The sequence below is a fragment of the Vombatus ursinus genome, unplaced genomic scaffold (genome assembly GCF_900497805.2).
Source record: "Vombatus ursinus unplaced genomic scaffold, bare-nosed wombat genome assembly UNPS02014807.1, whole genome shotgun sequence".
Taxonomy (NCBI): Eukaryota; Metazoa; Chordata; class Mammalia; order Diprotodontia; family Vombatidae; genus Vombatus; species Vombatus ursinus.
The window spans coordinates 16,952,864-16,980,624 of NW_020954585.1; the positions used below are offsets into that span (position 1 = coordinate 16,952,864).

The 27,761-nt window shown below is 38.1% G+C and overlaps 1 protein-coding gene across 7 annotated transcripts in view; it reads left to right on the forward strand.

The window, feature by feature from the left end:
• Positions 1-27,761, forward strand: part of CDC14B (cell division cycle 14B) — a 148,666-nt gene that overhangs the window by 37,931 nt on the left and 82,974 nt on the right. For 6 of the 7 annotated variants that reach the window (XM_027874676.1, XM_027874673.1, XM_027874674.1 and 3 more), the window contains exon 1: positions 6,708-6,948. The exons of the other annotated variant lie outside the window; for it this stretch is intronic. In XM_027874676.1, coding sequence (XP_027730477.1) covers positions 6,795-6,948 — 154 coding nt within the window. In that variant the 5' untranslated portion in view covers positions 6,708-6,794. Of the gene's footprint in view, positions 1-6,707; positions 6,949-27,761 lie in introns of those variants that run through there. 7 annotated transcript variants of the gene reach the window in all.

A 27,761-nucleotide genomic window follows, 5' to 3' on the forward strand; every position in this document is an offset into this window, starting at 1 on the left:
AAACTCCCATCTCTTCCTTAAAGATTTCCTGTACAAGGCCATGCTAGGGAGGATTTCATTTTGAAACTTTGATGAAGCCCCCAAAAAAGTCATAGTTTTGACTCTTCTTGCCATCTAGTCACAACCTAAGAGTCGTTCTTGACTCCTTCACAACCTATCAACTGCCAAGTCTTATCGATTCTACATGCAAAGCATCTCTCATATCCTTCCCTCTCTACAAATATGACCACACTAGTTCAGGCCTTTATTACCTCTCACCTGGTTTACTATAATAGCTTCTTCATTGTTCTTTCTCCATCCAGCTTCTCCCCTCTCAAATTATCCTCCATATAGCTGCCAAACTGATGGTCCTAAATCAGTTTCTTATTACCTTTAGGATAAAATATAAATTCTCTTTGGCGCTTAAAGACCTTCACAATCTAGTTCCTACTTACCTTTCTAGACCTTTCCCATCGTTAGCTCTCACATACTCCACACTCTGGCCAGACTGGCATGGTTCCTTTTGCTTCCCCATGCACAACTTCCTGCCTCCTTCTCCCATGCCTTTGTACATCCTGTTCCTCTGCCCAAGACCCTGTCCTGCCTCATTTCTGCTTCCAGGCTGCATGAAAGACCCAGTTCTAATGCTTCCTCCTACACCAAGAAAGCCATTCCTATCTCCCAATTATTAGCATTTCCTTTTCCTCCCAATTACTTTATATTTACTTTGAATAAATTTTGTATTTAGGATTATAGGCCAAGATCTGAAAGGGACCTCAGAAGCAATCTAGTCTGATCCCATGAGGGTAAGCCAAAGAAAATGTCTAGAACCTAGAGGTATCTTGTTCATGAACAGCCTAGGAGGCTGGGGTCATTGTATTGAAGAGTATAAGATGGCGAGGAAGTGTAAGAAGACTGGAAAGGTAGGAGGGTGTTAGATTATAAAGGGCTTTGAATGCCAAAAAGAGCATTTTTGAATTTGATTTTGGAAGCAATAGGGAGCTATTGGAGTTTAATGAGTAAAGGAGTGACATAGTGGGGCCCTCATTTTGAGACTAAAACTTTAATAAGGAGATGCAATCTGGTATTGATGAGGTCTAGAGGTTTAGGGGTTCTCGGACCCGAAGATCACAACACGCGCATCCTGCCCAAAAGAATTCAACTCAAGCCTTCTTTCAGCCAAAGACAAGGTTTATTAAAGATCCGCCATATTAGCCAGACTCTTACAAATCTGAGAGTCTGTGAGGCAGTGGCTAGATTCTAAGAATCTGAGTACCTTAATGGAGACAAGATGAACCTTATATACAGAAAGACTGTGGGAGGGATCTAGGGGTGGCCAAGTAGTCTGAGGTGACTGGAGGAGGGGTTTAAGGAAGATCTGAATGGCAGTGGCCAGCAAGCTGGGGTGAACAGAAAACCTGGGACCTGGACCACATGGCCAAGGGAGAATAGAGCCTAGCTAGGATTAAGAGTGGGAAGTATCCTGGGACCACAGGTAAGTAAGACAATGGAGGCCTAGGCTAGGTTAAGGGTAACAGAATTGGGAGATTGGGTGTAGTCACAGTGAAAGGTCAGTTGATGGGATTATAGTCTCAGGCAAATGTCAGAGATTTGGCCTCGTGGGAAAGTCCAAGGCTTTTCCTTTTTGGGGTCTAGCTCTCATCCTCATCAGTATAGGAACCAGGGAATGGAATAAGCATCTATTTAGCACCTACTATGTTCTAGGCATTTGACAAATATTATCTCTTTTGATTCTTGCAACATCCCTGTAAGGTAATGTTGAGGTTTAGGGGTGCTAGGACCCTGAAATAGCGACACATGGATCCTGCCTGAATGAATTTGACCCAAGCCTTCTTTCGCCCAAAGACAAGATTTATTAGAACACCCATAGAAGGTGGGTGTGTGATTCTAAAAATCCACCCTGATGGCCAGACTCTTAAGAAATCTAAGCATTTGTGTTGCAAGGGGGCCAGACTGAATCTGAGCCCTTTAATGGTGGCAAGATGGATCTTATATACAGTAAGTCTGTGTGAAAGATCTAGGAGTGGCCAAGTAGTCTGAGGTGACTAGGAGGTAACAGAGAAGGGCTGGACACCTGAACCACGTGGCCAAGGGAGAATGGAGTCTAGATAGAACTAAGGGTGGGAAGTGATCAGGGGTGATTGGGAGGTAACAGACAATGAAGGTTGGGCTGGGTCAGAGGTAACAGAATTGTTACCAAGTGGCCAGGGGTGATTGGGAGATTGGATGTATCCACAATGAAAGCCAGTTGGGAGGATTACTGAGATCATGCCTCAGGCCAACCCCTGAGACTTGACCATGTGGGAAAGTTCAAGGAAGTTGGAGGGTGGTATTTCCAGGGCCTATACCCTGTCAGTAGGTGCTATTATTATCCCCATTTTACAGGTGAGGAAACTGAGGCAAACAGGTGAAGTTGACTTGCCTGGGGTCACACAGCTGTTACTGTCAGAGGCTGGATTTGAACTCAGGTTTTCCTGACTCCAGACCCTTTGCTATGGCCACTGTGTCACCAGCTGCTGTAATTCGTAGAGAGCTGGTCTTAGAGTCATGAAGACCTGTGTTCAAGTATTGCCTCTTATACACATATTAGCATATACACATACTGTGTGAGGATGACAGATCACTTCATCACTTTGTGTCCTAGGTAACTCTCTTGGACTGTACATTACCAGAAGACTGTACATTAGTACAGGAAGTGTCCACACTTGGAAGTCCCCACACTGAAGAAATTACAGATCTATCCTCTGCCCCTTCACCCCTGCCTATCAAAAAAACATTCTATTTCATTCAGGAAACATTAATAAAATTACTTTTCTGTGCAGGATACTGTGTTAGGTGCTGTAAGAAATAAAAAGTTTAAATTAGAAAACCATTCTTGCTCTTACAGTCTAGTAAAGAGTGATGGCCTACAAATAACTAATACAGAATAATACATGCTTAGTGAGTAAAAGAGGTTCAAAGTGATATTTCCAAGAAAGGAAAAGGGAATCAACCACCATAGGGACCAGGAAAGCTTTATGGAGTAGACCACATTTAAGGTGGACTTCAAAAGTTAGGTAACAATTCAACAGGCCAAAGAAAAGGATGGAAGGACATTGAAAGTATAAGAAGCAATGTTAGTAAAGTCACCAAGGCAGGAAGGAACCTCCTAATGTAGTTTACTTAGCCCTTAGAGTAGTGAGATAAGGTGAATGGTATGGAATGGTATGGAATAAAGCTAGAAAGATGGGAGGAGGGGGTGAGTGTAATGTGGTTTAAGGGTTCAGGGGTGCTGGAACCCCAATATTACAACATGCAGGTTCTGCCCGAAAGAATTCGACCCAAGTCTTCTTTCAGCCAAAGACAAGGTTTATTACAACATCCATCATATTGGGGAAACTCTTAAGGAGCAAAACATTAGTAAGTTATTGGCTAGATTATAAGAATCTAAGCAGTGGCTAGATTTTAGGAATCTGAGCAGTGGCTAGATTTATTAATGGAGACAAGATGGACCTTATATATAGAAAGACTGTGGGAGGGATCTAGGAGTGGCCTAGTAGTCTATGAGGTAATAAAATTCCAGGGACCTGGACCATGTGGCCAAGGGAGAATGGAGAAGTGGCCTGGGGCCATAGGGAGGTCCACAATGAAAGGCCAGTCGATGGGATTATAGCCTCAGGGGAATGCCAGATTTGGCCTTGTGTGAAAGTCCAGGGTTTTTCCTTTCTGGGGCCCAGATCCCAACCCCATCAGGTGTGTCAGATTTTGGGAGGCTTTGAATAACAAGCTAAGAAATGTAAATGTAAATTTTGGTTAGTGGGCAAGAAATAGACGTTAGGAGAGTCACTTCACTTTTGTGGGCCTCAGTTTCCTTATGTATAAAATGAGGGGGTTGGACCAGATCACCTCCAAGTTTCCTTTCAGCTCTAAATCTGTGATACCAAGAGGTTTTGAGCAGAGCTGTGTATAAGAAAGATTAGACTGTCATAGTGTAAAATAATTAGAAGTCGAGGCAAGGAGACACTGAATATTGAAAAGAATATTAGGAAGTTTTAATAGTCTGGGGCAGGTAAGTCAAGTCTACCCTGTACTAGGATAGACTAATAAAAGTGGAATATGGAGGAAAGGATGGATGCAAGAGTTATTGTAGAGGCAGAATCAACATGACTTGGATAGTGAAGGGAGGGAAGACACATTTATACAGTACTTACCTATTGTGTGCTGGGCCCTGTGTTAAATGCTTTTTACAAATATTATTTCATTTTATTTTTCACAACAACCCCCTGAAGTAGGTGCTGTTATCATTCCCCTTTTATTGTTGGTTTGCTTGTTAGCTGATTGGAGAGCAGAGGGAGAGAGGAACAAGTGAAAGGTAATATAAATGTTTCAAACATGAGATTGCATGGATGGTGATGCTATTGGAAAAAAATAAAGTGAGAAGGAGTAGTAGGTTTTTGGGGAAAGATAAGTTTTGGATGTAAGCTTGAGGCGTATAGGAATATATCCTGCATACAGTTGGAAATCTAGGTGTGGAACACAGAAGATAGGACGAAGTTTATATACATATATCTATATATATGCATATATATATATATATCTATGATGGGGTCTAAGGTTTAGGGGTGCTGGGACCCCAAGATCATGACACGCAGGTCCTGCCCGAAAGAATTTGACCCAAGCCTTGTTTCAGCCAAAGACAAGATTTATTAAGGATCTGCCACATTGGCCAGACTCTTAAGGAATCTGAGCACCTGTGAGCTATTGGCAAGATTGTAAAAATCTGAGCATCTTAATGGAGACAACGGGGACAAAAAGACTATGGGAGGGATCTAGGAGTGGCCGAGTAGTCTATGAGGTAATACAACTTCAGGGACCTGGACCATGTGGCCAAGGGAGAATGGAGCCCAGATGGGATTAAGGGTGGGAAGTGGCCTGGGGCCATAGGAAGGTAAGACAATGGAGTAGTCTAGGTCTAAGGTAAAGGAGAATTGGGAGATTGGGTGTAGCCACAATGAAAGGCCAATTGATGGGAATTATAGTTTCAAGGGAATGGCCAGAGATTTGGCCTTGTGGGAAAGTCCAGGGTTTTTCCTTTTTGGGGTCTAGATCCTATCCTCATTATTGGAAGCAATTTTCATATATGTGCAGTAAAGGTTGTGGTAATTCAATGAATTTGCTAAGAGAAAGGATTGAGAAGAGACACTTCTAAACTAGTGAAAGGAACAGAGAAACGGAGTTTATAATTAGGGTTGGGTGCTGGGACTTTTTCCCAGGGTGATGATTGGGGGAGGAGAGACTTGTCCTTCCCTGACCCCCTAATCCTCAGCTGTCCATACATCATGGTCCCTGGCATGGAGCGTACAACTGGTCCCTATACTTATTCAACTCTTTTCTAGGGGGCTGCCTTCCCCCAGCAATAATAGAAGTAACAAGGTCAATGTGATTCAGTGGTTCAGTTTATGCACTGATAAGGAAGACTTGGGGTAAGAACAATGTCAAAGAGTTTTTGATTAACTCATTAATCCTTTTAATGAGTTAATTTGCTGAGGTCACATTGTTTTAAGATAAGGGAGAGGAGACTTCTAATCATGCTGAGCATAAAACTGAAGAAAACAATATAGAATTTTAAACTAATTTTTGCTCTTTTCTCTTAAAATGTTACTGCAAAACTTCTGTTCACTGGATTAGAAAGGCAAAACCATGAAAGTTATTTTGGAATAATAAACCCCTCAAGCAGATATATAATAGATAATTAGATAGATATGGATATGAATGTAGGTGTAGGTACAGATGAAGATGTAGATATAGATATCATTACCGTCGAGGGGGTGTGTAAAACTTGCACAAATCAAAAAAGTATTTGTGGGCGGGCACTTCGGAAACATTAAGTTTCAGGGGAAACATGACGGAATTTTAGAAACACAGTTGGGGGTAGAGTGGGGAATAGAGAAGAAACGTATGGAGGCTGAGAGCGTCAGTTCATTGTAGCATCGAGGGCACTCTTTATCCCTGATTGGTGGGACTGTCCATATTTATCTCTATGGCGTCATTAGCTACTTGTGGGTAAGAGGCCACGTCTCCATGACGTCACATGTCCCTGGCCAATGAGAAGCCTTGGTTTGCAGGACTAGACTAGGGCTGTGGGCATTATTTGTGAATGAAACTCCACCGAATTCCCCTCCAGGGGACCCCCAGTAGCTGCTGGCCCCGGTGCACTCAACCTTCTCACCTACCGGGGCTGTAGCAGCCTTAATAACTGCTGTGTTACCATCATAAAGCAGCCCTCTACCATCATCACCACCTTCAAGCTGCAGGGAACGTGGGGGCGGGTTAAAGAGAGGAGGAGGAGAAGAAGGAGGAGCTGCCGCTGTTACTGTTACTGCTGCCGCCGCCGCCGAGGGGGCTGCGGGCAAAAGGAGGCGGTGGCGAACTAGGGGCTTCCTAGTCTGGTAGCTGAGGCTGTAGTGTGAAGAGGAGCGTTAACTTGGGCTCCTCCTCTTCTTTCCTCCACCACTTCCTTCTGCTTGTCGCTGCTCCTCCTCCTCCTCCTTCCCCCCACCTAACTGCGGAGGCAGCTGTCCCCCCACCCCCCAGCTCCACCACCACCGCCAGAACCCCTCCACCGTCACCAACGCCACCACCGACGCCACTACCACCGAGCACCATTGCTTCCCATTCCCCACCCCCTCGCTCCCGCCCCCTGCTTTTTCTCCTCCTCTGGAGTGCATTGGTGCGGGGCTGGCGACGGCTACGGCCTCACGGGCGGGAGCTAAGGGCAATGGTCGTGGGTCCCTGGACGCACCGCGCTCGGCTCCATGAAGCGGAAGAACGAGAGGCAATCCTCGAGCTGGCTCAAGGTCTCCAACACCAAGAGCTCGCTGGACTTATTGGGAGCCAAGAAGAGCAGGAACTCGACCTCACAGGACCTGGTGGAGCTGGAGCAGGAGGACATTTACTTGGACATCACCGGTAAGAAGCGCAGCTGCAGAAGTGAATGTGTACCCCGTCCCGCCCCTCCTAGGTGCCACGCAGATTAAGGATTGTTTGGGGGGGATGCTGGTGAAGGAGGCGGAGGGGCGTGGCGGGTGAACCCCTTCACTACTCCCAGTCATCTCCGGGCGGGGGTCACACAGACCCCTTTCCTTGAAGCCGTGCTCACCAGCCCCCTGTTGCTTTGCGACTGGTTCAGGTGCTCTTTGGCATTTGCGGGAGCCAGGAGATGGAAAGGGAATCCAAACCCTTTGAATCACCCCTCACCCTTTGGGTATTCCTCACCCCTCTTATCTTTTACGGTCCTGAGGTACAGCCCCCAGGCCTCACCTTCCCCCCATCCCCGCCCCCTCCTCCAGTTTCTGTTTCTTCCAGCTGCAAGCCAGGAACTATTCCATCTTGCTCTTACCCTACCCTCCTCCGCTGGCCCAGTCCCTTCTTTTAGGACAATGAGAAATAAGCAACTTGGCACCTATGGTTGTGTTGGTTGAACAGAATCGAAATGGATTTCAAACTTGGAGCTTTAGTCTGTGGGGAACCTAACACTTTTTCCCATCATCTCCGGCTTTTTCGGAGTTCTTGCATGGAATCGGGCTGCCAGCCAGGGTTTGGAGAGCCTGGCGCACATGTTAGTTTTAAACATCTTAAGGAACTAAATTGTTTCCTTGAATCCTTTTAGGAGAAAGAGGCTTTTGCATCTAGTTCAGAAGATACCCCGTTTGCTTTTTGCTGGGCTATCCAGTTTTTTAGTAGGAAATCAGCTAGAGAAGGTTGTGCAGTCACCAGTCGTACAGCATTCCTGAGTCATAGCACTAAGGCCCAAACACTCATTTTCTTTGGCTGTTTTGGTGTTTCCCTCCCCTCCCTTTCTTGCTTCCCCCCAAAACAACAAACAAACAAACAAACAAAGCTATGACTGGGCTCTAGTGCTTGAAAAGGAAATCTGTTATTTTGATGGCATTTAGACTAGTCAAGTTCTCACCGCAGTTTGTCAGTTCTAAAAAAGCAGTCCTTTGATATCTGTACCCATTACTGAACACTTTAATAAAGCCAAGCTAGCAAATAGAGGTCAGATTTCCCAAACCAACAGAAAAGGTTAAATGCATTTTGTACAGCCTGTATATCATATCTACTTTGTTTTTAATTCCATTTTTTTTTGCATCATATATCACCTTAACCTCAAAAAACCAGGCATATGGTAGCTTTTCCTAATACTAATATAGAAATGGAAGATTTTTAAAAATGAATTTAGTAGGAAAGTAATGATATACCATATCTTAATTAACAAATTCCCTGCAAACAATTATGCTTTTAACAGCACTCTGGGTAGATAGTGAGATGGAGAAAGTTCTAGGCTCTTGCTGGACACAGGGTTAGTGGCTGAGAGGGAGAGGCAGTGAGGTTTCTCAAACTGAGGCCTCTTATAGGCATAGCTGCAGGGTTTTCAACCCCTACTCATTTTTGGGGTAGTTACTCCGGAGGTCACAGAATGGGAGAAACTATACCCAAGAGACTGGACCACTCCCTTTCTCTCTTCCTTACCCCCCCACCCTCACCCCAGGGGCTAGAGAGGAAAAACCTTTTCTAGGAAGAAGCTCCATTCCTACACAAAACAAGGAAGTGAATCCTTAAACCTGAAAAGCTATCCCATCCTGCCCCCCCACCTTTTTTTTCAACCTCTAGAAGTGAAATTTCTAACCCCAGCATATGTCACTGGAATGCACCCTCTTCCTTAATAGAGATATTGCTATATCACATTAAGGGTTTTGTGAGGATGTGGCAAGTATGGAAAGCCTTCAGAAAGATAGCCAGGAAATATTTTCCTTTCTGGTTGCTTAATCAGACATTGAGGGAGAAAGTCTATTGTGTCATTTGAAATCCAGATGCATTTTTTCAGATTAAAAAAACCTGGCAAGATGAGATGTGAAGAGATGAAACTAGTCTGAGTAGAGTAGACTCTTTAAGGAAGGCTTCCCTGATGGAAAATCATCAGATTTCTTGAATTTTCTCTCTGCTCTATTTTGGAAGTTGGTAAAAGGGAAGAGAATCGGATATTGTATAATCATTCTGTTTTAACATAATTAAAAATAAAAATTTTAAAGTAATTTGTTTGCAAGTTTTAAATTACCTTTAGTTAACAAGACCAACGAGACCAGGTTCAGGTTTTACTTTGACCCTCATGCTTTCTACATTGTTCAAAACTACAATCTACTTTCTTTATTTTGACTTGTTCTTCCTTTCATTTCAAAAGATTTCAAAGCTCTTTTCTGCAAACTTTTGAAACTTCTAAGAAGCTTATTCTGCTGTTCCACCTTTAGAGAAATATGTCAAGAAAAATTTTTGTTGTTAATTACTCACATACCTGGGGCTTATTGGCACTAAAATTTGGTTATAACTGAAAAATATCTTGAGAAATTAAGCGGAAATAAGGATTGGGGTTTGTTTGTTTTTTTGGTACAGTGTTCAATATTTATATTGACTCTGCCTGCACTCTTTCCTTAAACATTTAAAAAATGAATTTCATTATTTAAAAATAATCCCCACTCTTCTATAAGTTTACAGTATCAATTAATATAGTGTGCCCACTACACAGGCACACAGTTTATCTTCTTTTCACAATATACTTTGTAGGATCTTGAGGAATTTCTGCTGCTTTATATAGCTGTTTGTTTCCAATTCAACACTCCAGAGATAACAGTTTACTCCATACTGTCCTTAGAGATTTTTTTCTAGGGTAGGAAAGGATAGAAGACTATTATAGATAGTAGGGAAAAGACTCTGTCCCTTTAGCAAGGACACTTTCCTAAATAAGTCTTCATATTATATGAAAAAGAGACAACAATAAAAACAAATTCTTTATCAAACCATTTTAAAAAAATTACTATGGCCTATGCGACATTTTGATATTTAGCATGGCATTCAAAAGGGAGAAAGGTATAAAAGATTAGAATCACCTAGAAGACCTTATATTTAAGGAGACAAAAGTATATTTAAATGAAGCAGGGAATAACTAAATTGCAACATTTAAAACCATGCAATGTAACCTAGTATTGACTGTATATATGTGTGCTGAGTAGACATGGATTATGTGACTAGGCAGAGTGAGGTGGTGTATTAATCAAGGGAGGCTTTTTTTTTTTGAGGCAGTGAGTTTTGATCTGGGTCTATAAGGCCCCTTCTAGTTATAAAATGCTGTCATCCTTCCACTGAAAGGAAAGAAGCCATTTCATGTAGAGAGGAAACAAGCAATATGTTGAAAATAAGGTAAACTGAAGTGGAAAAGAAACTGTTAGGGAAAGTTGTTTTGTTTTGTTATGGTCTGGACCTGTGTGAAAGCATGAGCAATGACAGTCTGACCCAGGTTCCTCCCCTTTTCCTTTTTAATGCCATCAGTAAATCTTTTTTTTTTTTAATGACTAGGAAAATAACTATTACATTTTTATAATACATTGAAATCATTCAGAGACTTGATTTTTGTATTTTGTACTGCAGTTGCTAAAGAAAATTGGCAATATATATGCAGGTTAAGGAAAGATTTAGGATATTGTGGGTTTTTTTTTAATATATATCCTACTTGGTGAGTTTTTTCCTAAATATCTCATCTAATTTTACATCTTTTGACATGTTCACATTTCTTAACACACACTTTATCAAGAGTTGATATATTATATGCCAAGACTGTAATTCTTTTTAAAGCCCTCATTACACGACTTATTCCTTATGCATGATGTTATGCTGAATATGCTAGAGGAAAAGATATAATTGATAAATCCCAAGAACTTAAAGAATTTATAGTCTACAACCTATGACATTGATAAGAACAAATGTGTAAAAGGTTATATATACTCAGAGACCATTGAATAGACATTAATATGTATGTATGCAGTGGTGCAAGCCTTTTTTTGTGATAGAAAATGAAGAGTATGATGGGGATTTTATTTTCAAATAAAGTAGAATCCAGGGGCAGTATTCATTTCTCCATTAGTTTTCAAAGGTTTTATGGAGGAGATTGAGCAGAATCTCAGAGTTTCAAGAAACCTCAGATGATCTAGTCCAATCTTTCCTTGAACAAGAATCTCTTTTACAATGCAATTGACAAGTCATCATCCATCCTTCAGTTAGTACAGAATCCACTATGTCCTGAGACAGCCCATGCCAATTTTTTTTCTTTTTCAAATTTAATTAATTTTTAGTTTTCAATATTCACTTTTATCAGATTTTTAGTTCTTAAGTTTTCCCCCTCCCTTCCCTTTCCCATCACCAGGATGGTATACAATCTGATACAGGCTATACGTGTATGATCATATTAAATATATTTCCACATTAATCATGTGGTGAAAGAGGAGTCAGAACAAAAGAGAAAAATCATGACACAGAAGTAAAAAACGAAAAGCAACAAAAAAAGAGAAAATAGTATGCTTCTATCTGCATTCAGACGCCATAGTTCTTTCTCTGGATATGGATAGCATTTGCTAGCTATCATGAGTCTTTTGGAGTTGTCTTAGATCATTCCATGCCAATTTTTGATAGGAAGTTTTTGTAATAAAGTTTTTCTTACATCAGTTGTAATTTTGTAGTTTGTAATTTTTCCTCTTTGCATCTTATACCCATAACCCCACTGTGAGGTTAGTTTCCCTGACTCCTGGGGTTGAGCAGAACAAGCAGAACACTAATCCAAGGCTATACAGGATAGCTCTTGAATACAAGGATCATATAGTCCCTAAATATGCTTCTCTTCTCTCCCCCCCCACTAAAGTATCCCTAATTCCACAACTGATTCTCATCCCAGTCATCTTTCTCTAGATCCATGCCAGTTGATTGGTGTGCTTCCAAAAAACGTGGACATAACACACCAATTGTAGCCTGCTGAGGGCAGTATGTAGATGAACTATTCTTCCTCTAGGCTTGGACATGATCCTTTTCTTTGTGGAAGCTTGATGTCATTAGCTTTTTTTCTACTCTCTTCTATTAACTCATGTTGTACTTTCTTTCCACTTCAACCTGAAGATCTTTTTCATATGAATTATTGTTTAGCCATGCCTTTTCCACTTTATACTTACACAGTTGATTTTTTTTTGGAACCCAAGGGTAGAATTTAAGGAGGTTGTTCTAGAAAGTTTCTTAGATCCTTTCCAGCTCTTCATCCTACAATCCCATGACTTTACATTTATCCCTCTTAAATTTTATTTTATGAGATTTAATCCATTGTTCTAGTCTGGCTATACATCTTTATTTTTGTTTTTTAATTCAGACTGTCATCTAAAATGTCAGGTATTACCTTCAGCTTTATGTAAATCTGATACACGTGTCACCTATTCCTTTATAAAATTCTTTCCTGGCAATTTTTTTTTTTAAGCACAAGGATGGGTGTATCACTAGAGAACTCTTTTTGAGATGAAATTGACTAATCAATGAGTACTCACTCATTGGTTCTGGTCCTTCAATCAGTCCTCATTTTATTTACACATTTTAAACTGAATACGTCCATTACTGAATACATTGTCTTTACCCCATTAAAAAAACAAAACCAAACCACAGTCTCCTTTCTTTTAAACTTTCTTATTTCTGTGAAAGTTACCACCCATCCTTACAGTCTCCCAGATTCCTGATCTCTACTTTATCCTGCACTCCTTACTATCCTTCACTCCATATATCCAATCACTGAATCTTGCCATATCTATCTCCCCAATGTATTTCACATCTAACCCTTTCCTTTCTTCATGCACGTGGCTACTATCTTGGTTCAGGCCTTTATCATTTCTTGCAATAATCTCCTAATTGGTCTCCGAATCCCAAGTCTGCCACCACTAGAGTGCGTCATACACAGTGCTGCAAAAGTAATTTTCTTGAAACACAGAGCTGAGAATGTGACTCTTCTACTCTCAGTAATCTCCGGTGGTGGTTTCCTGTTGCCTCTAGAATCAGATAAAAACTCCCCTTCACAGCCTGGCACCAACCTAGCTTTTTAGCCTCGTTGGACACTATTTTCCTTCCTCTACTTTGATCCTGCCAAACTGGCCTTCTCTCTGTTCTTCACACATGAAACTTCACGGTCCTACCTTTGCCATTGTCCTGGCCATCCCATGTACCTTGGACACGGACATCTTTTGCCCTCTGCCTCATGGAATCCATCTCTTCTTGAAGACACAGTTCAAGCATCATTTTCGGCATAAAGAAACCTTTTCTTAAGAAAGCCACCAGTGTACCTTTCCTCCCAACCAACTTATATTTACCTATTTTGTATTTGTTAATTTTATGTTTCTGCTATATATGGTTTTGTATGTACTTTTTGTCTTTACCATTAGTATGTAAGCTTCCCACGAGTCGGGATTGTTTCATTGTTTGCACTTGTATCCGCAGTAGCTTACACAGTATTTGGCACATAATAACTTAATGGATACTTGATTTATTACCCTACTATTCTATTGATTATCTAGCCCCTATCCTTCCATCTGTCTGTCCACGAGGACTGAATGAGAGACTTTCTTAAATGCTGTGCTGAAATCCAATTATACCAGGTTTACAGCATTTCTCTGATTCATCAGTCACCTTCCCTGTCAAAAAAAGATGAATCTTCACGAATTCTTCGTGATGAAAACTCAGCTGTCTTAATAATCACTGCTCTAAAAGCAGTGATTTTAGCTTTAGATTTAAATTCTGCTAAAAGCAGAAAACATCCCTTTGCAAATCTGCACCTGTCCTGTAATTTATCATCTTAGAGAGTGGCCTGAGTTGCTGGGTCACCAGTCTGCACTCATTCTGATTTAGAGTGTTCCTGACACTTTTGTTTAAAAAAATTTTGTTCAACTTAAGCTACTTGCTTTTGTTCTCATCTTCTATACACTTTTTTTTTGGTCCTCTAGTTGACTAGTACACAGTTCCTTGGACATCCATCCACATTATTCTCTTCAGATAGTCCCCTTCTTTATCAAAATTGTTTGTGTTTGTACTGTCTTCTTGGGTGGACTTATGCAGAATTTTAGACCGAGAGGTCCAACCTATCATTTTGCTGAACATCTTGAAATCTGCTCTCCTAAAATCTAGGGGGCCTACCATATGCTAGGCTTTGTTTTTCTTCTTTATCATAGATTTGCCACTTTCTCCTGGGATTATTATCATTTCTACTTCAGCAAGCAGTTTTTCCTTAGTGCTTTAATTAGTCTAGACCAGCACTTTCCCACATTGCTTCCTCCCCCTTTTGAAGAATGAAATAAACAGTAAAGTCAAGAATTTTTCAGCTGTCCTCCATTTAGAAGAAAGCATGCCAGCAGCTGTTTGGATAGCTGAAGATCCTTTCACTATTCTCCCCTGCTTCTGAGATAGATGCATCTTCTCATCCCATCTTGTGCTTGAGGTTGGTTTGACGATCTATTGATAAAATTTTATGGACTTTAAAAATATAATAACTTCTCTAAAGTTATCTCAAGAGAAAAACAGAAGCTCTTGATGATAGAAATGCAATTCCATTTCTGGTATCAGTATACTATGTTTACATAATGCTGAGGATTATGTTTTGGATAACGTCAAATCGCCAATAAGCTTGTGGGTCTTTGTTAAATAAAATAAAGTGCCTCAGGGAACAAGTACTTAAAATAACACATATTTTTTTCCTGATATGACCTAGCTTTTAAATATTGGTTTAAAATTAGGGCTTATGCTATGCTCTTAAAATATCCTGGATTTTAATAAGTTGTAGTTTAGGAATAGGGAATGGACCTGTAATTTTATTGGCATAGGGAACTCCCAAATGAAGAAGCTCACTACCAGTGAAAATCAGCTCCTCTTCAACTTAAAGTCTTAGATATTTGCCTAGAGTACTGAGAGGTTAAGTGATTTGCTTAGGGCCACACAACCTATATGCGTCAAAAGCAGAACTTAAACCCAGGTCTTACTGTTTCCAAGGCTTGCTCTCTCTCCACTACACCATGGTGCTTCTCTGTTATTTTTAGCCAGCAAAATTGGTACCAGTCATGTACATAAGCAACTTGTGTATAACAGTCCACTTGAAAGAAAACTGGTAATCAAAGGGCTTTTCCAAATTTAGTCGTTTAACACAGAGAGGTACATAATTACTTGTAGGTAATTGGCATCAGTCCGGAAGTAAATAAAGAATTGTGCTTGTGACTAGCATTGAAAGATATGCATATATTTCCTCCTACCATCTTAAAGGTTGCCATTTCTATGTCTTCATTAAATCTTTATGGGGTAAGTAGAGGCATTAGTTAATACTGACACTTTCTAGATGGATGAATCAGCAGAGTGAGTTTAATTGCTATGAATCATTGAATTTTATTCTGAATTTTTTTTTATTCTGAATTACCTTTAGCAGTGCTGATCCTGTCCAGTATTCATGGGTTTCTATTTGCTGCCATTTGTTCACCTTCCAAGTTTTAAAATTTATAAGCACTTGTGGTTGCTCTTTTCAGAAGAGAAAAACAAATCTTTTAACATTTGATTTCACCTTTTTAAATTTAAGCATATTTTAAGACTATGTGGCATCATCATCACATCTAAATTCTCTAGTCTATATGAATGTCTGAAGTCCTCTTCTCTCTTTTTTTTTCTATAGCTTTTCATGGATACTGCTCCAACCAGGTATTCAGACATTGACTCTCATTGTAGTTCTTTCTGATGATTATAAACTGTAGAATTTAAATTCATGCTGTCAGTTGTGATTCATGGGTCTTCCCTTTCCTGTTTGTTTGTCTAAATTCAGTCTGAGTTAATTCAGTTTTTATAGAAGCATATTCTCTTTATGTTTATGATTTAGTCTTGATTTTTTTCTTTTGATATGAAAACTTATCTTGGTTTCATAAGTGCATGGATACTGGTGAGGATGGGTGCTACAGTATAAACTTATTGAAGTAATTCTGGAAGCCAAAATTAGGTCAAAGGGCATATTTTGTAATGTTAAATTGTTGGATTTTTTTTTTTTTTAGTTTGAAACTCACCTTTGAAAGGTCTTACTGAAAGTAAACTTATAGGAAATTCCTACACACATCTTGGTATCTAGTTACGGTAGCTGGTCTTAATGGTTTTGAGGTGTCTTAATTTTCCAAGTAGTTCTTAGTTTAATGACTAGGCTTACTTTTTAGTTTACTGTGTATCACCAAATAGGAAAATCTATGAAATGTAACAGTGCAAGGCTTAAGTTAAGAGTAGCAGTATATCCAGAGGTACCTTACATATATCTATAACTTTATCTATATCGTGGTCTGAACTAAGTGTTGGGAACTTCTGCTGTGGAAACCTCTTCTAGATCAGAAGTTGCTCTGCAACTTTTCTTCTTAAGAGAGTTGCATAGGGAACTTTAAGTGACTTGCCCATGGTCATACAAAACCCATATGTGTTAAAAGTTGGACTTGAACCCAGGTCATTCTGACTCTGAGATCAGCTCCCTCTCTACTACAGTAATACATATACACACATATACATATATGTATATATGCATTATATATATACATATTTAATACACATCTATATATTTGCACAAGAGAATAGATATGTCTTTGCATGAGAGGTAGTGTGGTGTATAGTTAGAAGTTTGGCCTTAAAGTCTGGAAGACCTGAGTTCAAATCTTAACTCTTAACACATCCTAGCTAGGTGACCATAGGTAAGTCACTTAAGGTCTCAGCACACCCTAAAAACCACGAAAATACAAATTGGGAATTGTTCTGCATCAGCGGAGGGAATTTTAATACCATGAGTTTCCTACACCAAGGAAATCACAAGTCTAGATCTATGTCTGTATGTGCATGTATGCATTTGTGTGTGTAGTATGTGAATATGTATGTATACATACCCACATCTAATTATTATGTTGATTTCCTTTAATATTTGTTGCATTTGATTTAAGGACAAATACCAAAAGAACAGGTCTGAAATGTCAGGTGTGTGTACCTCAAAGTATGCATATTTCCTTATCATTTTATTTCTTTAATCTTTTCTATAATGCTTTAAATTCTTTGTATCACGATATATGTCTTATAGGACCAATTTTCAGTGACTTTCTAGCATGCTTTGTTCCATGTCCACTTTAAGATTGTAGCTTCCCTGTCTTTGTCACGTGTGTAGGGTTGAGAAAAGCTAGGTTGTATAATCAATTTTGACCATATAGTATCTTACAACTTTATATTTAATGAATCTGTTTTATGTCACTAAAACTTTGGTCTCTAATATTCTGCCTGTTGCTATAATAGCAATAGGTAACATTTATATAGCACTATGTGCCAAGAACTGTGTTAAGTGCTTTACAATTATGATCCTCACAACAACCATGTGAGGTTGGTACTATTACTGTCCCCATTTTACAGATGAAAAAACTGAAGCAAACAAGTTAAGTAGCTTGCTCAAGGTCACAGAACTAGAGTTAGGGACTGAGGCCATATTTGAACTAAAGTCTTTCTGACTCCGGGCCCAGAGATCTATCCCTTGCCCCATCTCACTACATAAAGAACTGCTCATTCCAGCTATTTGGAATTCTCTTAGGGGTTTGCAGGATATTATAATATTCTTACCAATTAAAATTTAAGAATAGACATTTTGAGCTCTATAAAGCCCCAGCTTCCAGGAATTTGTCAGTGACTTGCAGCCCTATATAGTTTGTTATATTAATTTGAATTTATGAAAACTTTGAAGGGTTCATGTTTGGTAGATCATTAAAACATGCAGGTATGCACTCAATAAATATGATGGGATACAAAAGATGTTTTAAGACCTTCAGAATGGAGGTACAGAGGATACAAATGATAAGCTCAACCTTTTCCCTTCTCTCTCCCAGAATGTATCATGCAGCCAGCTCTTCTACTTATCTATTAAACTAGACAATATTACTGATGCTAATAGTTTACATTTATATATTACTTTGTGGTATACAGAATACTTTACTCACAACAACCCTGTGAATCTAGCAGATTTTACCATCTCCAGTTTTCAAATTAGGAAACTGAGGCCCAGAATAGTTAAAGGACTTGCCCAGAGTCAAACAGCTTCTTTTTGCTATTCAGTCTTTTCAGTCATGTCCAAATCTTCATGACCCCATTTGGGGTTTTCTTGACAAAGAAACTAAAGTTGGTTTGTTATTTCCTTGTCCAGTTCATTTTCCAGATGAGGAACTGAGGCAAACTGGGTTAAGTGATTGCCCATGGTCACACATCCAGTAAGTATAGAGCTAGCTTTGCACTCAGGGAGATGTCTTCCTTACTTCGGTTCCTAGCACTCTATCCATTATATCACCTCACTGTCACAAAGCTGCTCAGTATCAAAGTTGGGAATTGAACCCCTGATCTCTTACTCCTGAGTTCATTGCTTTTCCGTTATGTCATTCTGCTTCTCTGATGTGTACCTTTAAAAAAATTTCGACAATGTAAATTTGGGAGAATTTTGTGATAAAATGCTGTATTCCTCAGGCAAATAATGAGTGAATCAAAGTTTCTAAAGCCCTGTGATAATTGTTCTACACATGTTAGATGCTGCCTCATTTTTACACAGAGCATTTTTCTACCTTAAAAAAAAAAGGCCTGAAAGGAACATTTCATAGAAGTGTATAAATAGTTCTATAGCAGGAAATATAATGAAAGTTGTTAACAAAGGAGATTGGGTTTATAGTTCAATTAATTACACATCTCAGTCTGACTCTCCAAGTATCCCAGGAGGTAAAATGTTACAATAAGGGACCTTCTTCATTTTTGTTAAAGTAATTATTGAGCACATGTAAGTCTCATGAACTGAAAGTACTGGAGAACATTGAAATTTTCTGTTTTGGGATTGAAATTTTCTATTTTGGGGTCTAAATTTTCTCCTAATCAGGCTGAAAATGCACCTTGATTTTTACATGTATTTTCACAACTGTCGTGGGGAGACAGCTTTGACATAATATAGAATAAAATTCAGGTTGTGATTTTTAATTTCTGTGCCTTTCTCAGCTTGTGTTAAAAAATGTTACTAAAATGCTGTTAGTAGATTGCTTCTTTGAAACTGCCAAGAGATGAAGCTGCAGATTAAGACTTCATTTCTCCCTCTTTGAAAATAAAATAAATTGTCACTTCAATTCAAAAAAGCATTTATTAGGCTCTTGTTATGGGGCAGTCAGTGTGCCAGTTGCGGGCATACTAAGCCAAAAATAATATAGTTCCTGCCCTCAGGGAACTTAGGTTCTTCTATAAAATGAAGGGGTTGAACTGGATGAGCTCTAAAAATCCTTTCCAGGTCATTCTGTAATTCTGAGTCATCACTCATACACTACCTGTATGACCATGAACAATCTCTCTAAACCTCACTTTTCTCATTTGTTTGATTGCTTTTGGTTTTATATCACCTTTGTTTGTTTGTTTTTGCTAGACAGTGGGGTTAAGTGACTTGCCCAGGGTCACACAGCTAGTAAGTGTCAAGTGTCTGAGGCTGGATTTGAACTCAGGTCCTCCTGACTCCAGGGCCAGGTGCTCTATCCACTGTGCCGCCTAGCTGCCCCTCTGATTTTGTAATACGGTGTCTAACACATGGTTTCTATAAAAATATATAAATTATTAGTAGTAAATACAAATGTTAGTGGCTAGATGTGGTCATCAGTGGGGAATAACTATAAGAATAGTAAATTTATTAACCAAGGCTTTATTTAAAGTACTTCTTTTATAAAGGATTAGGCAGCTAGGTGGTTCAGTAGATAAGAGTGCTGGGCCTGGAGTCAGGAAAACTCATCTTACTAAGTTCAAATGTAGCCTCAGACACTAGACTGGGTAAGTCACTTAACCCAGTTTGCCTCAGTTTCCTCATCTATAAAATGAGCTGGAGAAGGAAATGGCAAACCACTCATATCTTTGCTAAGAAAACCCCAAATGGGGTCATGAAGAGTTGGACATGGTTGAAAAATGACTGAACCACAAAAACTAAAAAGGAAAATTATTTCTTTTAAGAAAGAGCCTTTTGCCATCATGACAACTCTAATGATAATGAAAATAACAAGGGATGACCCACACAAATACACAGAAGGCATGGTGGGTAGAGTGATGGAGTTGGAGTAAGGAGGACGTAAGTTCTAATCCTGCTTCAGATATTTACTAGCTAGGTGATGCTAGACAAATTACTTAACTTTTCTTCATCTCCTGTTTCCTCATCTCTAAAATGGATGTAATAGTAGCACCTACGGGGTGAGGATCAAATGAGATAATATATGAAAAGAGCTTTGCAAACCTTAAAGTGCTATGTCAATATTAGCTACTATCATGATATAAGAATCACACTTTAATATGTCTTAGTAAACATAATGAAATCAGGTTTTTACTCCTATTAAGGTATTTTTTTTTATTTTAAACCATATGTATGAAAGGTCTTAATAAGCGTAAAATCAGTTAATCTTTATTGAGGGCTATGTGCCTAGCTCAGAGAGATATCAAAAGATGTTTGAGAAATGGGCACCTGATCTTAAAGAATTTGCATTCTAATGGGGTGGGGGCTGAGTCTGACATATGAAACAATTAGCAAATAAAGGACTATGTAATTAAATACTAAATCATATAGAATATCTTATAAACACTAAGGAGGAGTTCAAAAAAAAAGGAATACTTAATTTAGGAAGCTTTCTGAGCAAAAGTAAACCTGGAATGATAAAAACTATGCACCTTATGACTTGATTGATGCTTTCCCCAACCTTTTCTTATCAGATTTATGGAACCATAGCAATAGTAAGATAACTTAAGTGACATTTAATGTGACGTTGTGTGTGTGTGTCACACAACAACCCTCCATGACTTGAACTGATATCTTCAAGGGATGTCACAGGCAAACAAAAAAAAAATCATTTGTTGGCCAACATTTATGGTGATCAGCTTCTCAGCTTGGCGAGTCTAATGCTTGAATTGTAGCCTACTGCCAGACCCATACCTCAAACCTTTCCAGCTTGGTAGAGGGCCTGCCAGAACTAGTGTTTTACTGGCCTTGATTTTGAGAATCCACAGTCCCCTCTACCCCATGATAAGGCATGGGGAGAGGGCTTCAGTGGGCAAATCCAGAGTATATGTACATTTTATTCCAAAATAGGTTTTTTCCTCCCAACTGACTATGTTACTAGGAATGAGAGATGCTTCAAAGCATCATTAGACTTGCTTATTTTGTTTTCAGGCTGTTTGGTTTGGGTTTTATTTTTGAAATAGGATGACGTTCAGATTCTGAGACAATACTCTAAAGACTTCTGTCTTGCTAAAGCCAAAAAAAACCCCAAACAAACCAGTATTGTGGATTTTTAGTTTTTTTTGGTGTGTGTGTGTGTATGTTTTCTAATTTGAATTTTCACAAAATAGAGTCATAGCATTTTAGAAGAGACTTTACAACAGATAACTCAGTCCTCTCACCTGATAGATGGAGAAAATGAGGCTCAGAAGGTTAATAACTTGTCCAGGTTCAACCAAATAGTAACAGAGATGGGACTTGAACCGAGGTCTCCTGAATCCTGGGCCAATGTTCTTTCCTCTATCTCATGTTCCAGACAACCAGTCGGAAAGCTTGGGAGAAGTTAACCTAATGAAACCATGTCAGTGAACAAGTACTGTTCAGGGGTTTCTAACACAATGGCTCGGGTCTTGACAGGAATAGCATTAAAATGAATACATCAAACCTTGGAATTTTATACAACAAAATAATATTCTATTTGAATTCAATAAATATTTTATTGAATGACTACAATGCTGAAGGAGCTGTGTTATATTTGTTAGATGCTTTGGGGTGGGGAATACAAACATATCCCCGGCCTCAAGGAGTTTGTAATTTTTTTTTAATATAATGTATATATATATATGCACAAATACATAAGTATGTACACATATACACATGCATACACATGCACATATGCATATACATATAGATATAATTTATATATACCCACTCATAAGTATATATGTGTGTGTATACATACCTTTATGTGCATATACACACATAACATGCATATAAAATCAGCTACTACAAAGCAGTGTGTGATAACTGTTTGGACCACTTGTGGCAAATATATGAGTTCAGAGGAGGGTAGCTACAGATGTGAGAATACATCCAAAAATTCAAGTGTGGTTTTCTGTAAATACCTATTTGGTTGCTATTTTTCATTTCCAGTTATCATTACTTAATGCTTTTTAATTTCTATTCCATGTCTCCTGTTTTGTTCAGGGCACAAAAATATAGTGGTTAAATGTTTTCACTTTCCTGGGCCCCTCAGCTCCTTGTGCCTTCCCTTCCAAGACTATGTTTCATCTTCTCTGTATGTGTCTCTGTCCAGATTTATGTCCATAGTCATCCATTCCCCATTAGAATATGAGTTCCATGAAGGCTAAGGTGTTTTTGCTTTTTATTTGTATCCCTAGCACAGTGTCTGGCATATACATAGTAAGTGCTTATTGGTTAATCACTTTGCTTCATTTTCACTGGAGGAAAGAAGTAAAAAAATAGTTAAAACACCTGACAATTTTGTGAGAGGTAGAAATAGCTAATATGTTTGTATAACACTTTGAGGTAAGTACTATAGGTAGTATTGAGATTTTACAGGTGAGGAGACTAAGGCTCAGACAAGTATAATTGTACGTGGTTACACAGCTAGTAAGTGCCTGAGGTAGGATTTGAACCAACGGATTTCCTGACTTTCCAGGTGTGCTCTCTTTCTACTATATCAAACTTATTCTCATGGATCTAATTAAATTTTACCTGTAAATTTTACAAGTTTTACATGTGAACAAGAAAAATAAAACTTGGTTTTTCCTTGTATTATAGAAATTCTGCAATAAAAATTTTAATTTAAAAGTACTTATAAATATTTTCAGCACAGTCAGGAGATCCCTGTCTGGTGCTAGTAGTGCTTAACTAAGTGTTGATCAAATGTTAGCTAGAAGACAGAAAGATAGATAATTTATTAAATGCCTACTATGTTCCAGGCACTGTGCTAAAGGTTATGAATACAAACTTGAGCAAAAAGGATAGTGTCTACCTTGTCATACTTATTAAACCAGGAGTTTGTCTGTTATTAATATCTACTTAATTTTGACATCTGTTTAAATTAAAATATCCCTTTAAATAATTATACTGCTATATCGTATAATTATTTAGTATATCTAAGGATGGCCAGATTTCAATGTATGTTAAAGTTGCAGGTTACTTAAATGAATAAATCAAAATTTGTTTAAGGAGCAAAATAATGAGATAGTTTATATATAAATGTGTATGTATAAATGTGTATGTATATATATTTATATATGTACATACAAAAATACAGATATATGTATATGTAACTTTTTTTTTTTTACATAATTGAAAGCTAGCAATCCTAGGAATCAGGTTAACTTAACGTTCCAGTTCCACTGCTGACATATCCTGGCTAGGTGATTCTGGGCAAGTCTCTTAACCTTTCAGTATCCCTAAGCAACTTTCTAAGATTCTGGGTTGCTGAATAGTTAGCAATCTGCATTTGTATGGGAAGTTTTCTCAAGGGGAGCTCTTTACACAGATGAAATCACAGGTCTGGGCCAAGACCAAATTTTCTAACATGGATAATTTTAATAATTCTAGGTAAATTATTAGATGAATTTAAATTGGGCTTCAATACAGTGGCAAACATAATAAAACATACTTATTAGTATGTAAGAACATTTTATATTTATTATCTTTTCAAAATTAAAAAAACCCCACCACTTTCTTTTCTAGGTCCGGAGAAATATTTTTGTAGCATAAAGTAATATAATATACCCTCACCCCACAATAAAAGTCTGAAATATCCCTTTGATTGCCACAAAAAATAAACTGAAATATAAGTGAGTAGGAATTATGTTTATCAAACCAGTATTTACATAAGGAAAGGTCAGTGTTGGTAAATAATTATTCTGACTATATAATGAATGCTTATAAAACTATCACAGCCATGTAGTAGAGATTCTGTGTTCAGTTCTTTAAGTATTATAAACGTAAGAACTCCCCAATCTTCCCAGTTCTTAACATGGTTTGGATGAAAATCAGTAACTTAAAAAACAACAACAACAAAAAATTAAAGGTTCTCCCTTTGGAGAAAGGGAAAACATGTTTGAATCATTAGTACTGAACGTTTCATGCAAGATTATTGACAGGTTGGCCCCATATACTTTAACTCCCACAGTGAGCTAAATGGCCCAGATCTGAGAATCCATTCTGATAATGGTGACCTGTGAATAAAGTCAGTATGCTCCATTTGCTGAATAACCCCACTTAACTAGGGTAATAAAGGGTGTTCAGCAAATATCCCACTTTCTTTCTTTCTTAGGTTTCCCCAAAGTTCTACTGGCTCAAGCTCCCTTTGTGGTGCCCCAGGATGTATTCTTCCATGATGTCACAGCTACCACAAGGAAGCCCTGGCGTAAAGTGAAGTGAGCCCAAAAAAGGCTCAGGTAAAGTGTTTCTTTATATGGTGTGGGTTTCAGTTTGCTTCCTTTGTTCTTTTGCCTTTTTTTCCTTTTCCTTTTCTTTCCTTTTTCTCTTTTTGTTAAAATCTTAAATCTTGAAAGCCATATCATATAAAATATGTATTTTTTTAAAGTCGCTCAGCTGAGCCCTTGGGTTATTTTTCCTGTGAAGCTTCCTTGATATAATTTTAGAGTAGTGAATAGGAACAGTGACTGTTAGCATCTTAGGATCTTGGGGTATACTTCCAAAGACTGAGATACCTTGAGATATTAAGATGTATACCAAAACTTGGGTTGCTATAGTCACTAATACCCAGGAAAACTAATTGCTAATTGCTAAGAACTGTTCTATGGAAACCTAAAGTTCGAAATTTTGAGAAGAATTCTTATATCACAGAATTTTAAGTTAAACACACATTTTCTCTAGGCCAACTGTGAGCATATGTGCTCTGTAAAATGCAACAAATAGCTCTTATGGATTCTATTCAGTATCTTTCCAATCAAGTGATATGCTACTCTTTGAATTATAGGCTCCTTCCAATACCATCAAATACGTCTCCTTATCACATTTCATCAAAACTTATGGTTTTTTTTTAGTTACATTTAAAACTTCTGTCCACTGTATTTCATTTAAGATGGTACACAGAATTAGAAATTGAACTTACGTGGTAAACATACTTAATGTCTTAGGAATCTTTGAAAGTATTTTTCTGTTGCTCATTATAGTTTGGTAGGACAGTATTATGTAGAGATCTTTGTTATTTATGACCTTGGCTAGATTCTCAAGAAAGTGAGGCCAGTATGCGAAGGGAATTTTATCAAGGTAATTTTTAATTATATTTAGTGACAAATGTCTGGATAGGCCTTTTGCAAAGCACTTTGGCATTTTCAAAGCTCCTGCTATTAAGGAGGCTATTGATGAGTTCTTTCTTTTTCCTCTACTAATAATTTGGAATTCTTAATCATCTTCTGTGCAAATGGACTTTTCCAACCAAAGACAGGCTTTGAATCTCTCCAAAAAGTCTTTATAAACAGAAAAATATCTTCTTGTTGATGAATGTTAATAAATACTCTTCTCATCCTTTGGCAATGAATGCTCTTTAAAAGCATCAAGGAAGCAACTGTGATAGGTTTTGAAAAAATCATCAGAACATTCTTGAAAAATACAAAAAAGCATCAATAATTAATATTATGAATAAAAACACTTTCTGTGGGTGGTTTATAAAACAAAATCAAATTGAAATTATGTGTATTGAATTAATATTTTGAAAAATGTATTTAAATGAGTCAGTTAAAATTTCATTTTTCTTGCCTGTTTTCCTTTGGTATTTTCACTGAAGTAGAACTTTAAAACTGTATTTCTGTGCTTTCAGTTCTAGAAAAAATAGCTTTTATATAGCTAGGGTTATAGAGGACTGTTCTAAGCTTACCCACATTTCTGAGGGATCTCACTTTCTTATATCTGAAATCAGCTGACTAGTACCACCACCACTGTCCTGATCATGGTCTATTGTTTATCTGCATATAAAATAAATGACTAAAATAATTCACTGCCATCTTACTAACCTGCATTACCTGCTTTTCTCTAAATCTTAAATTGATCCAATGTATTCTCTTTTCTTTAAGCATGGCAGCTTTAGTGTATATGCTTTGTATATGGTATTAAAAGTAGAGTTTCCATTCAGAAGTTCTTTCTTTTGAAAAGTATCTTTTTGACCAAAGATAATGACCTAGTTATTGAGGTAGGGGTTCTAACCCAGGCTAGATGGGAGGAAAGCCATGATAAAGAAAGAGTGTAGTAATCAGTGTGTGTAAAGGAATGCTGGGTGGCTCTTCTTTCTTGAATCCAATGTGTTGTTTTTACTGTTGTTTTAAGTTTTGCCTTTTCCTAGCCTAATAAGAATCAACTCTTTTCTGACTAAGGGAGTCTATGGTGGCTGCACAATTGTTGTCTCTCTTTATCCCCCCAAAAAAGAAGTAGGGGGAAGAATTATGCAAGGAAAATATTTTTTTTTCTCTTTAGATCATAAGATTCAGGGCTGAAAGGGACTTTTTACACCTTCTAGTTCAGTGATACTTTGGGTCTTGACCCATGAACCAGACATGCAGACATATTACTAGAGGTCTGTGAATACAAATATGCCTTTTGGAGGTTGAATGATCCCACACATATACAAGTATATACTACTATTTTTCCAAATTCTTTGGCTTTTGGTGTGACTAATAAAGTACAAATTCATTTAGAAGTATTACTAAATTCATAGTAGCCCTTTGCCATGTATTTCCTAAACCAACCAATATTAATAGCATAACTTATTATATAGGGGTCCATGAATTTTTTTTTTTTAATAATAAAGGGTCCTCTCATATTGAAACAGATTGAAGCCCCTGATTCTTTCCAACATCCTCATTTTACAACTAGGGAAAACTGAGGCCCAGAGAAGTTAGATGATTTAGTTAGTGGCAAAGTTAGAAGTAGATGCAGGGGTGTGCTTGGAGGCAGCTCCAACCAGCTCTCATTGTTAAAATTTCAGTGTAACCATTTACAGCTCAGGAAATCAGCAAACTCTACAAATTATGGATTTATTGTTTTGTTGACTATAGACTTGAGAAAGTGAGGGGAAAATGTGAATAATGGCGATTAAACTTAAAAGTTGTGTCCTGCATACATTGTTTTTGTTGTTATTGTTTTCATTCTAGAGAGTCAGTTCTTAAACATTTACCATCACACCCCCAGCTAGGCCCCAAGTTTCCTGACCAGCAGTCTACCACATTGGTTCTGAAAATGGGGAGGGGGAAGGGAGGAAAGAATTACATATGAACTAAAACTATATAAAATAATTCTGAGCTCTGCTCACTACAGCGAAGTTGAATAGCAGCTATTTTCCTTTTGCTTATTATCTAGGGCAAGTAGCAATAACCCTGACAAATGTAAAGGAACTACTAATGACTTACACAAGCATCACAAACTTAAATTTTGGATCCCCATTTTAAACTTTCTAATGGGAGCTTTTTCTAGCTCATTGCCCTTTTCAAAACACCCTCCCTCCTATTCCTCCATACTTCCAAGATTTCTGTTTGCTGTAGCAGTCAACTTGGACAGTAACCATAGTAACAGCACATAAGTAGCAGGTAGTGATGGTAGTAATAATAATCACAGCATTAGTTCATACATACATAGCAGCTTATAGTTAGAGTATTTTACATAGATTTTTTTTTTGATCCTCTGAACAAGCCAGGAAACTACACCATAATACCCTGTATTATTAGTCCTGTTTTACAAATAAGGAAACTGAGGTTCACAGAGACTAACTTGCTCAAAGTCACAAACAGTGACAGAGCTGACAATTAAACCTAGGACTAACTAGTGTGGTACAGTGGAAAGAGTA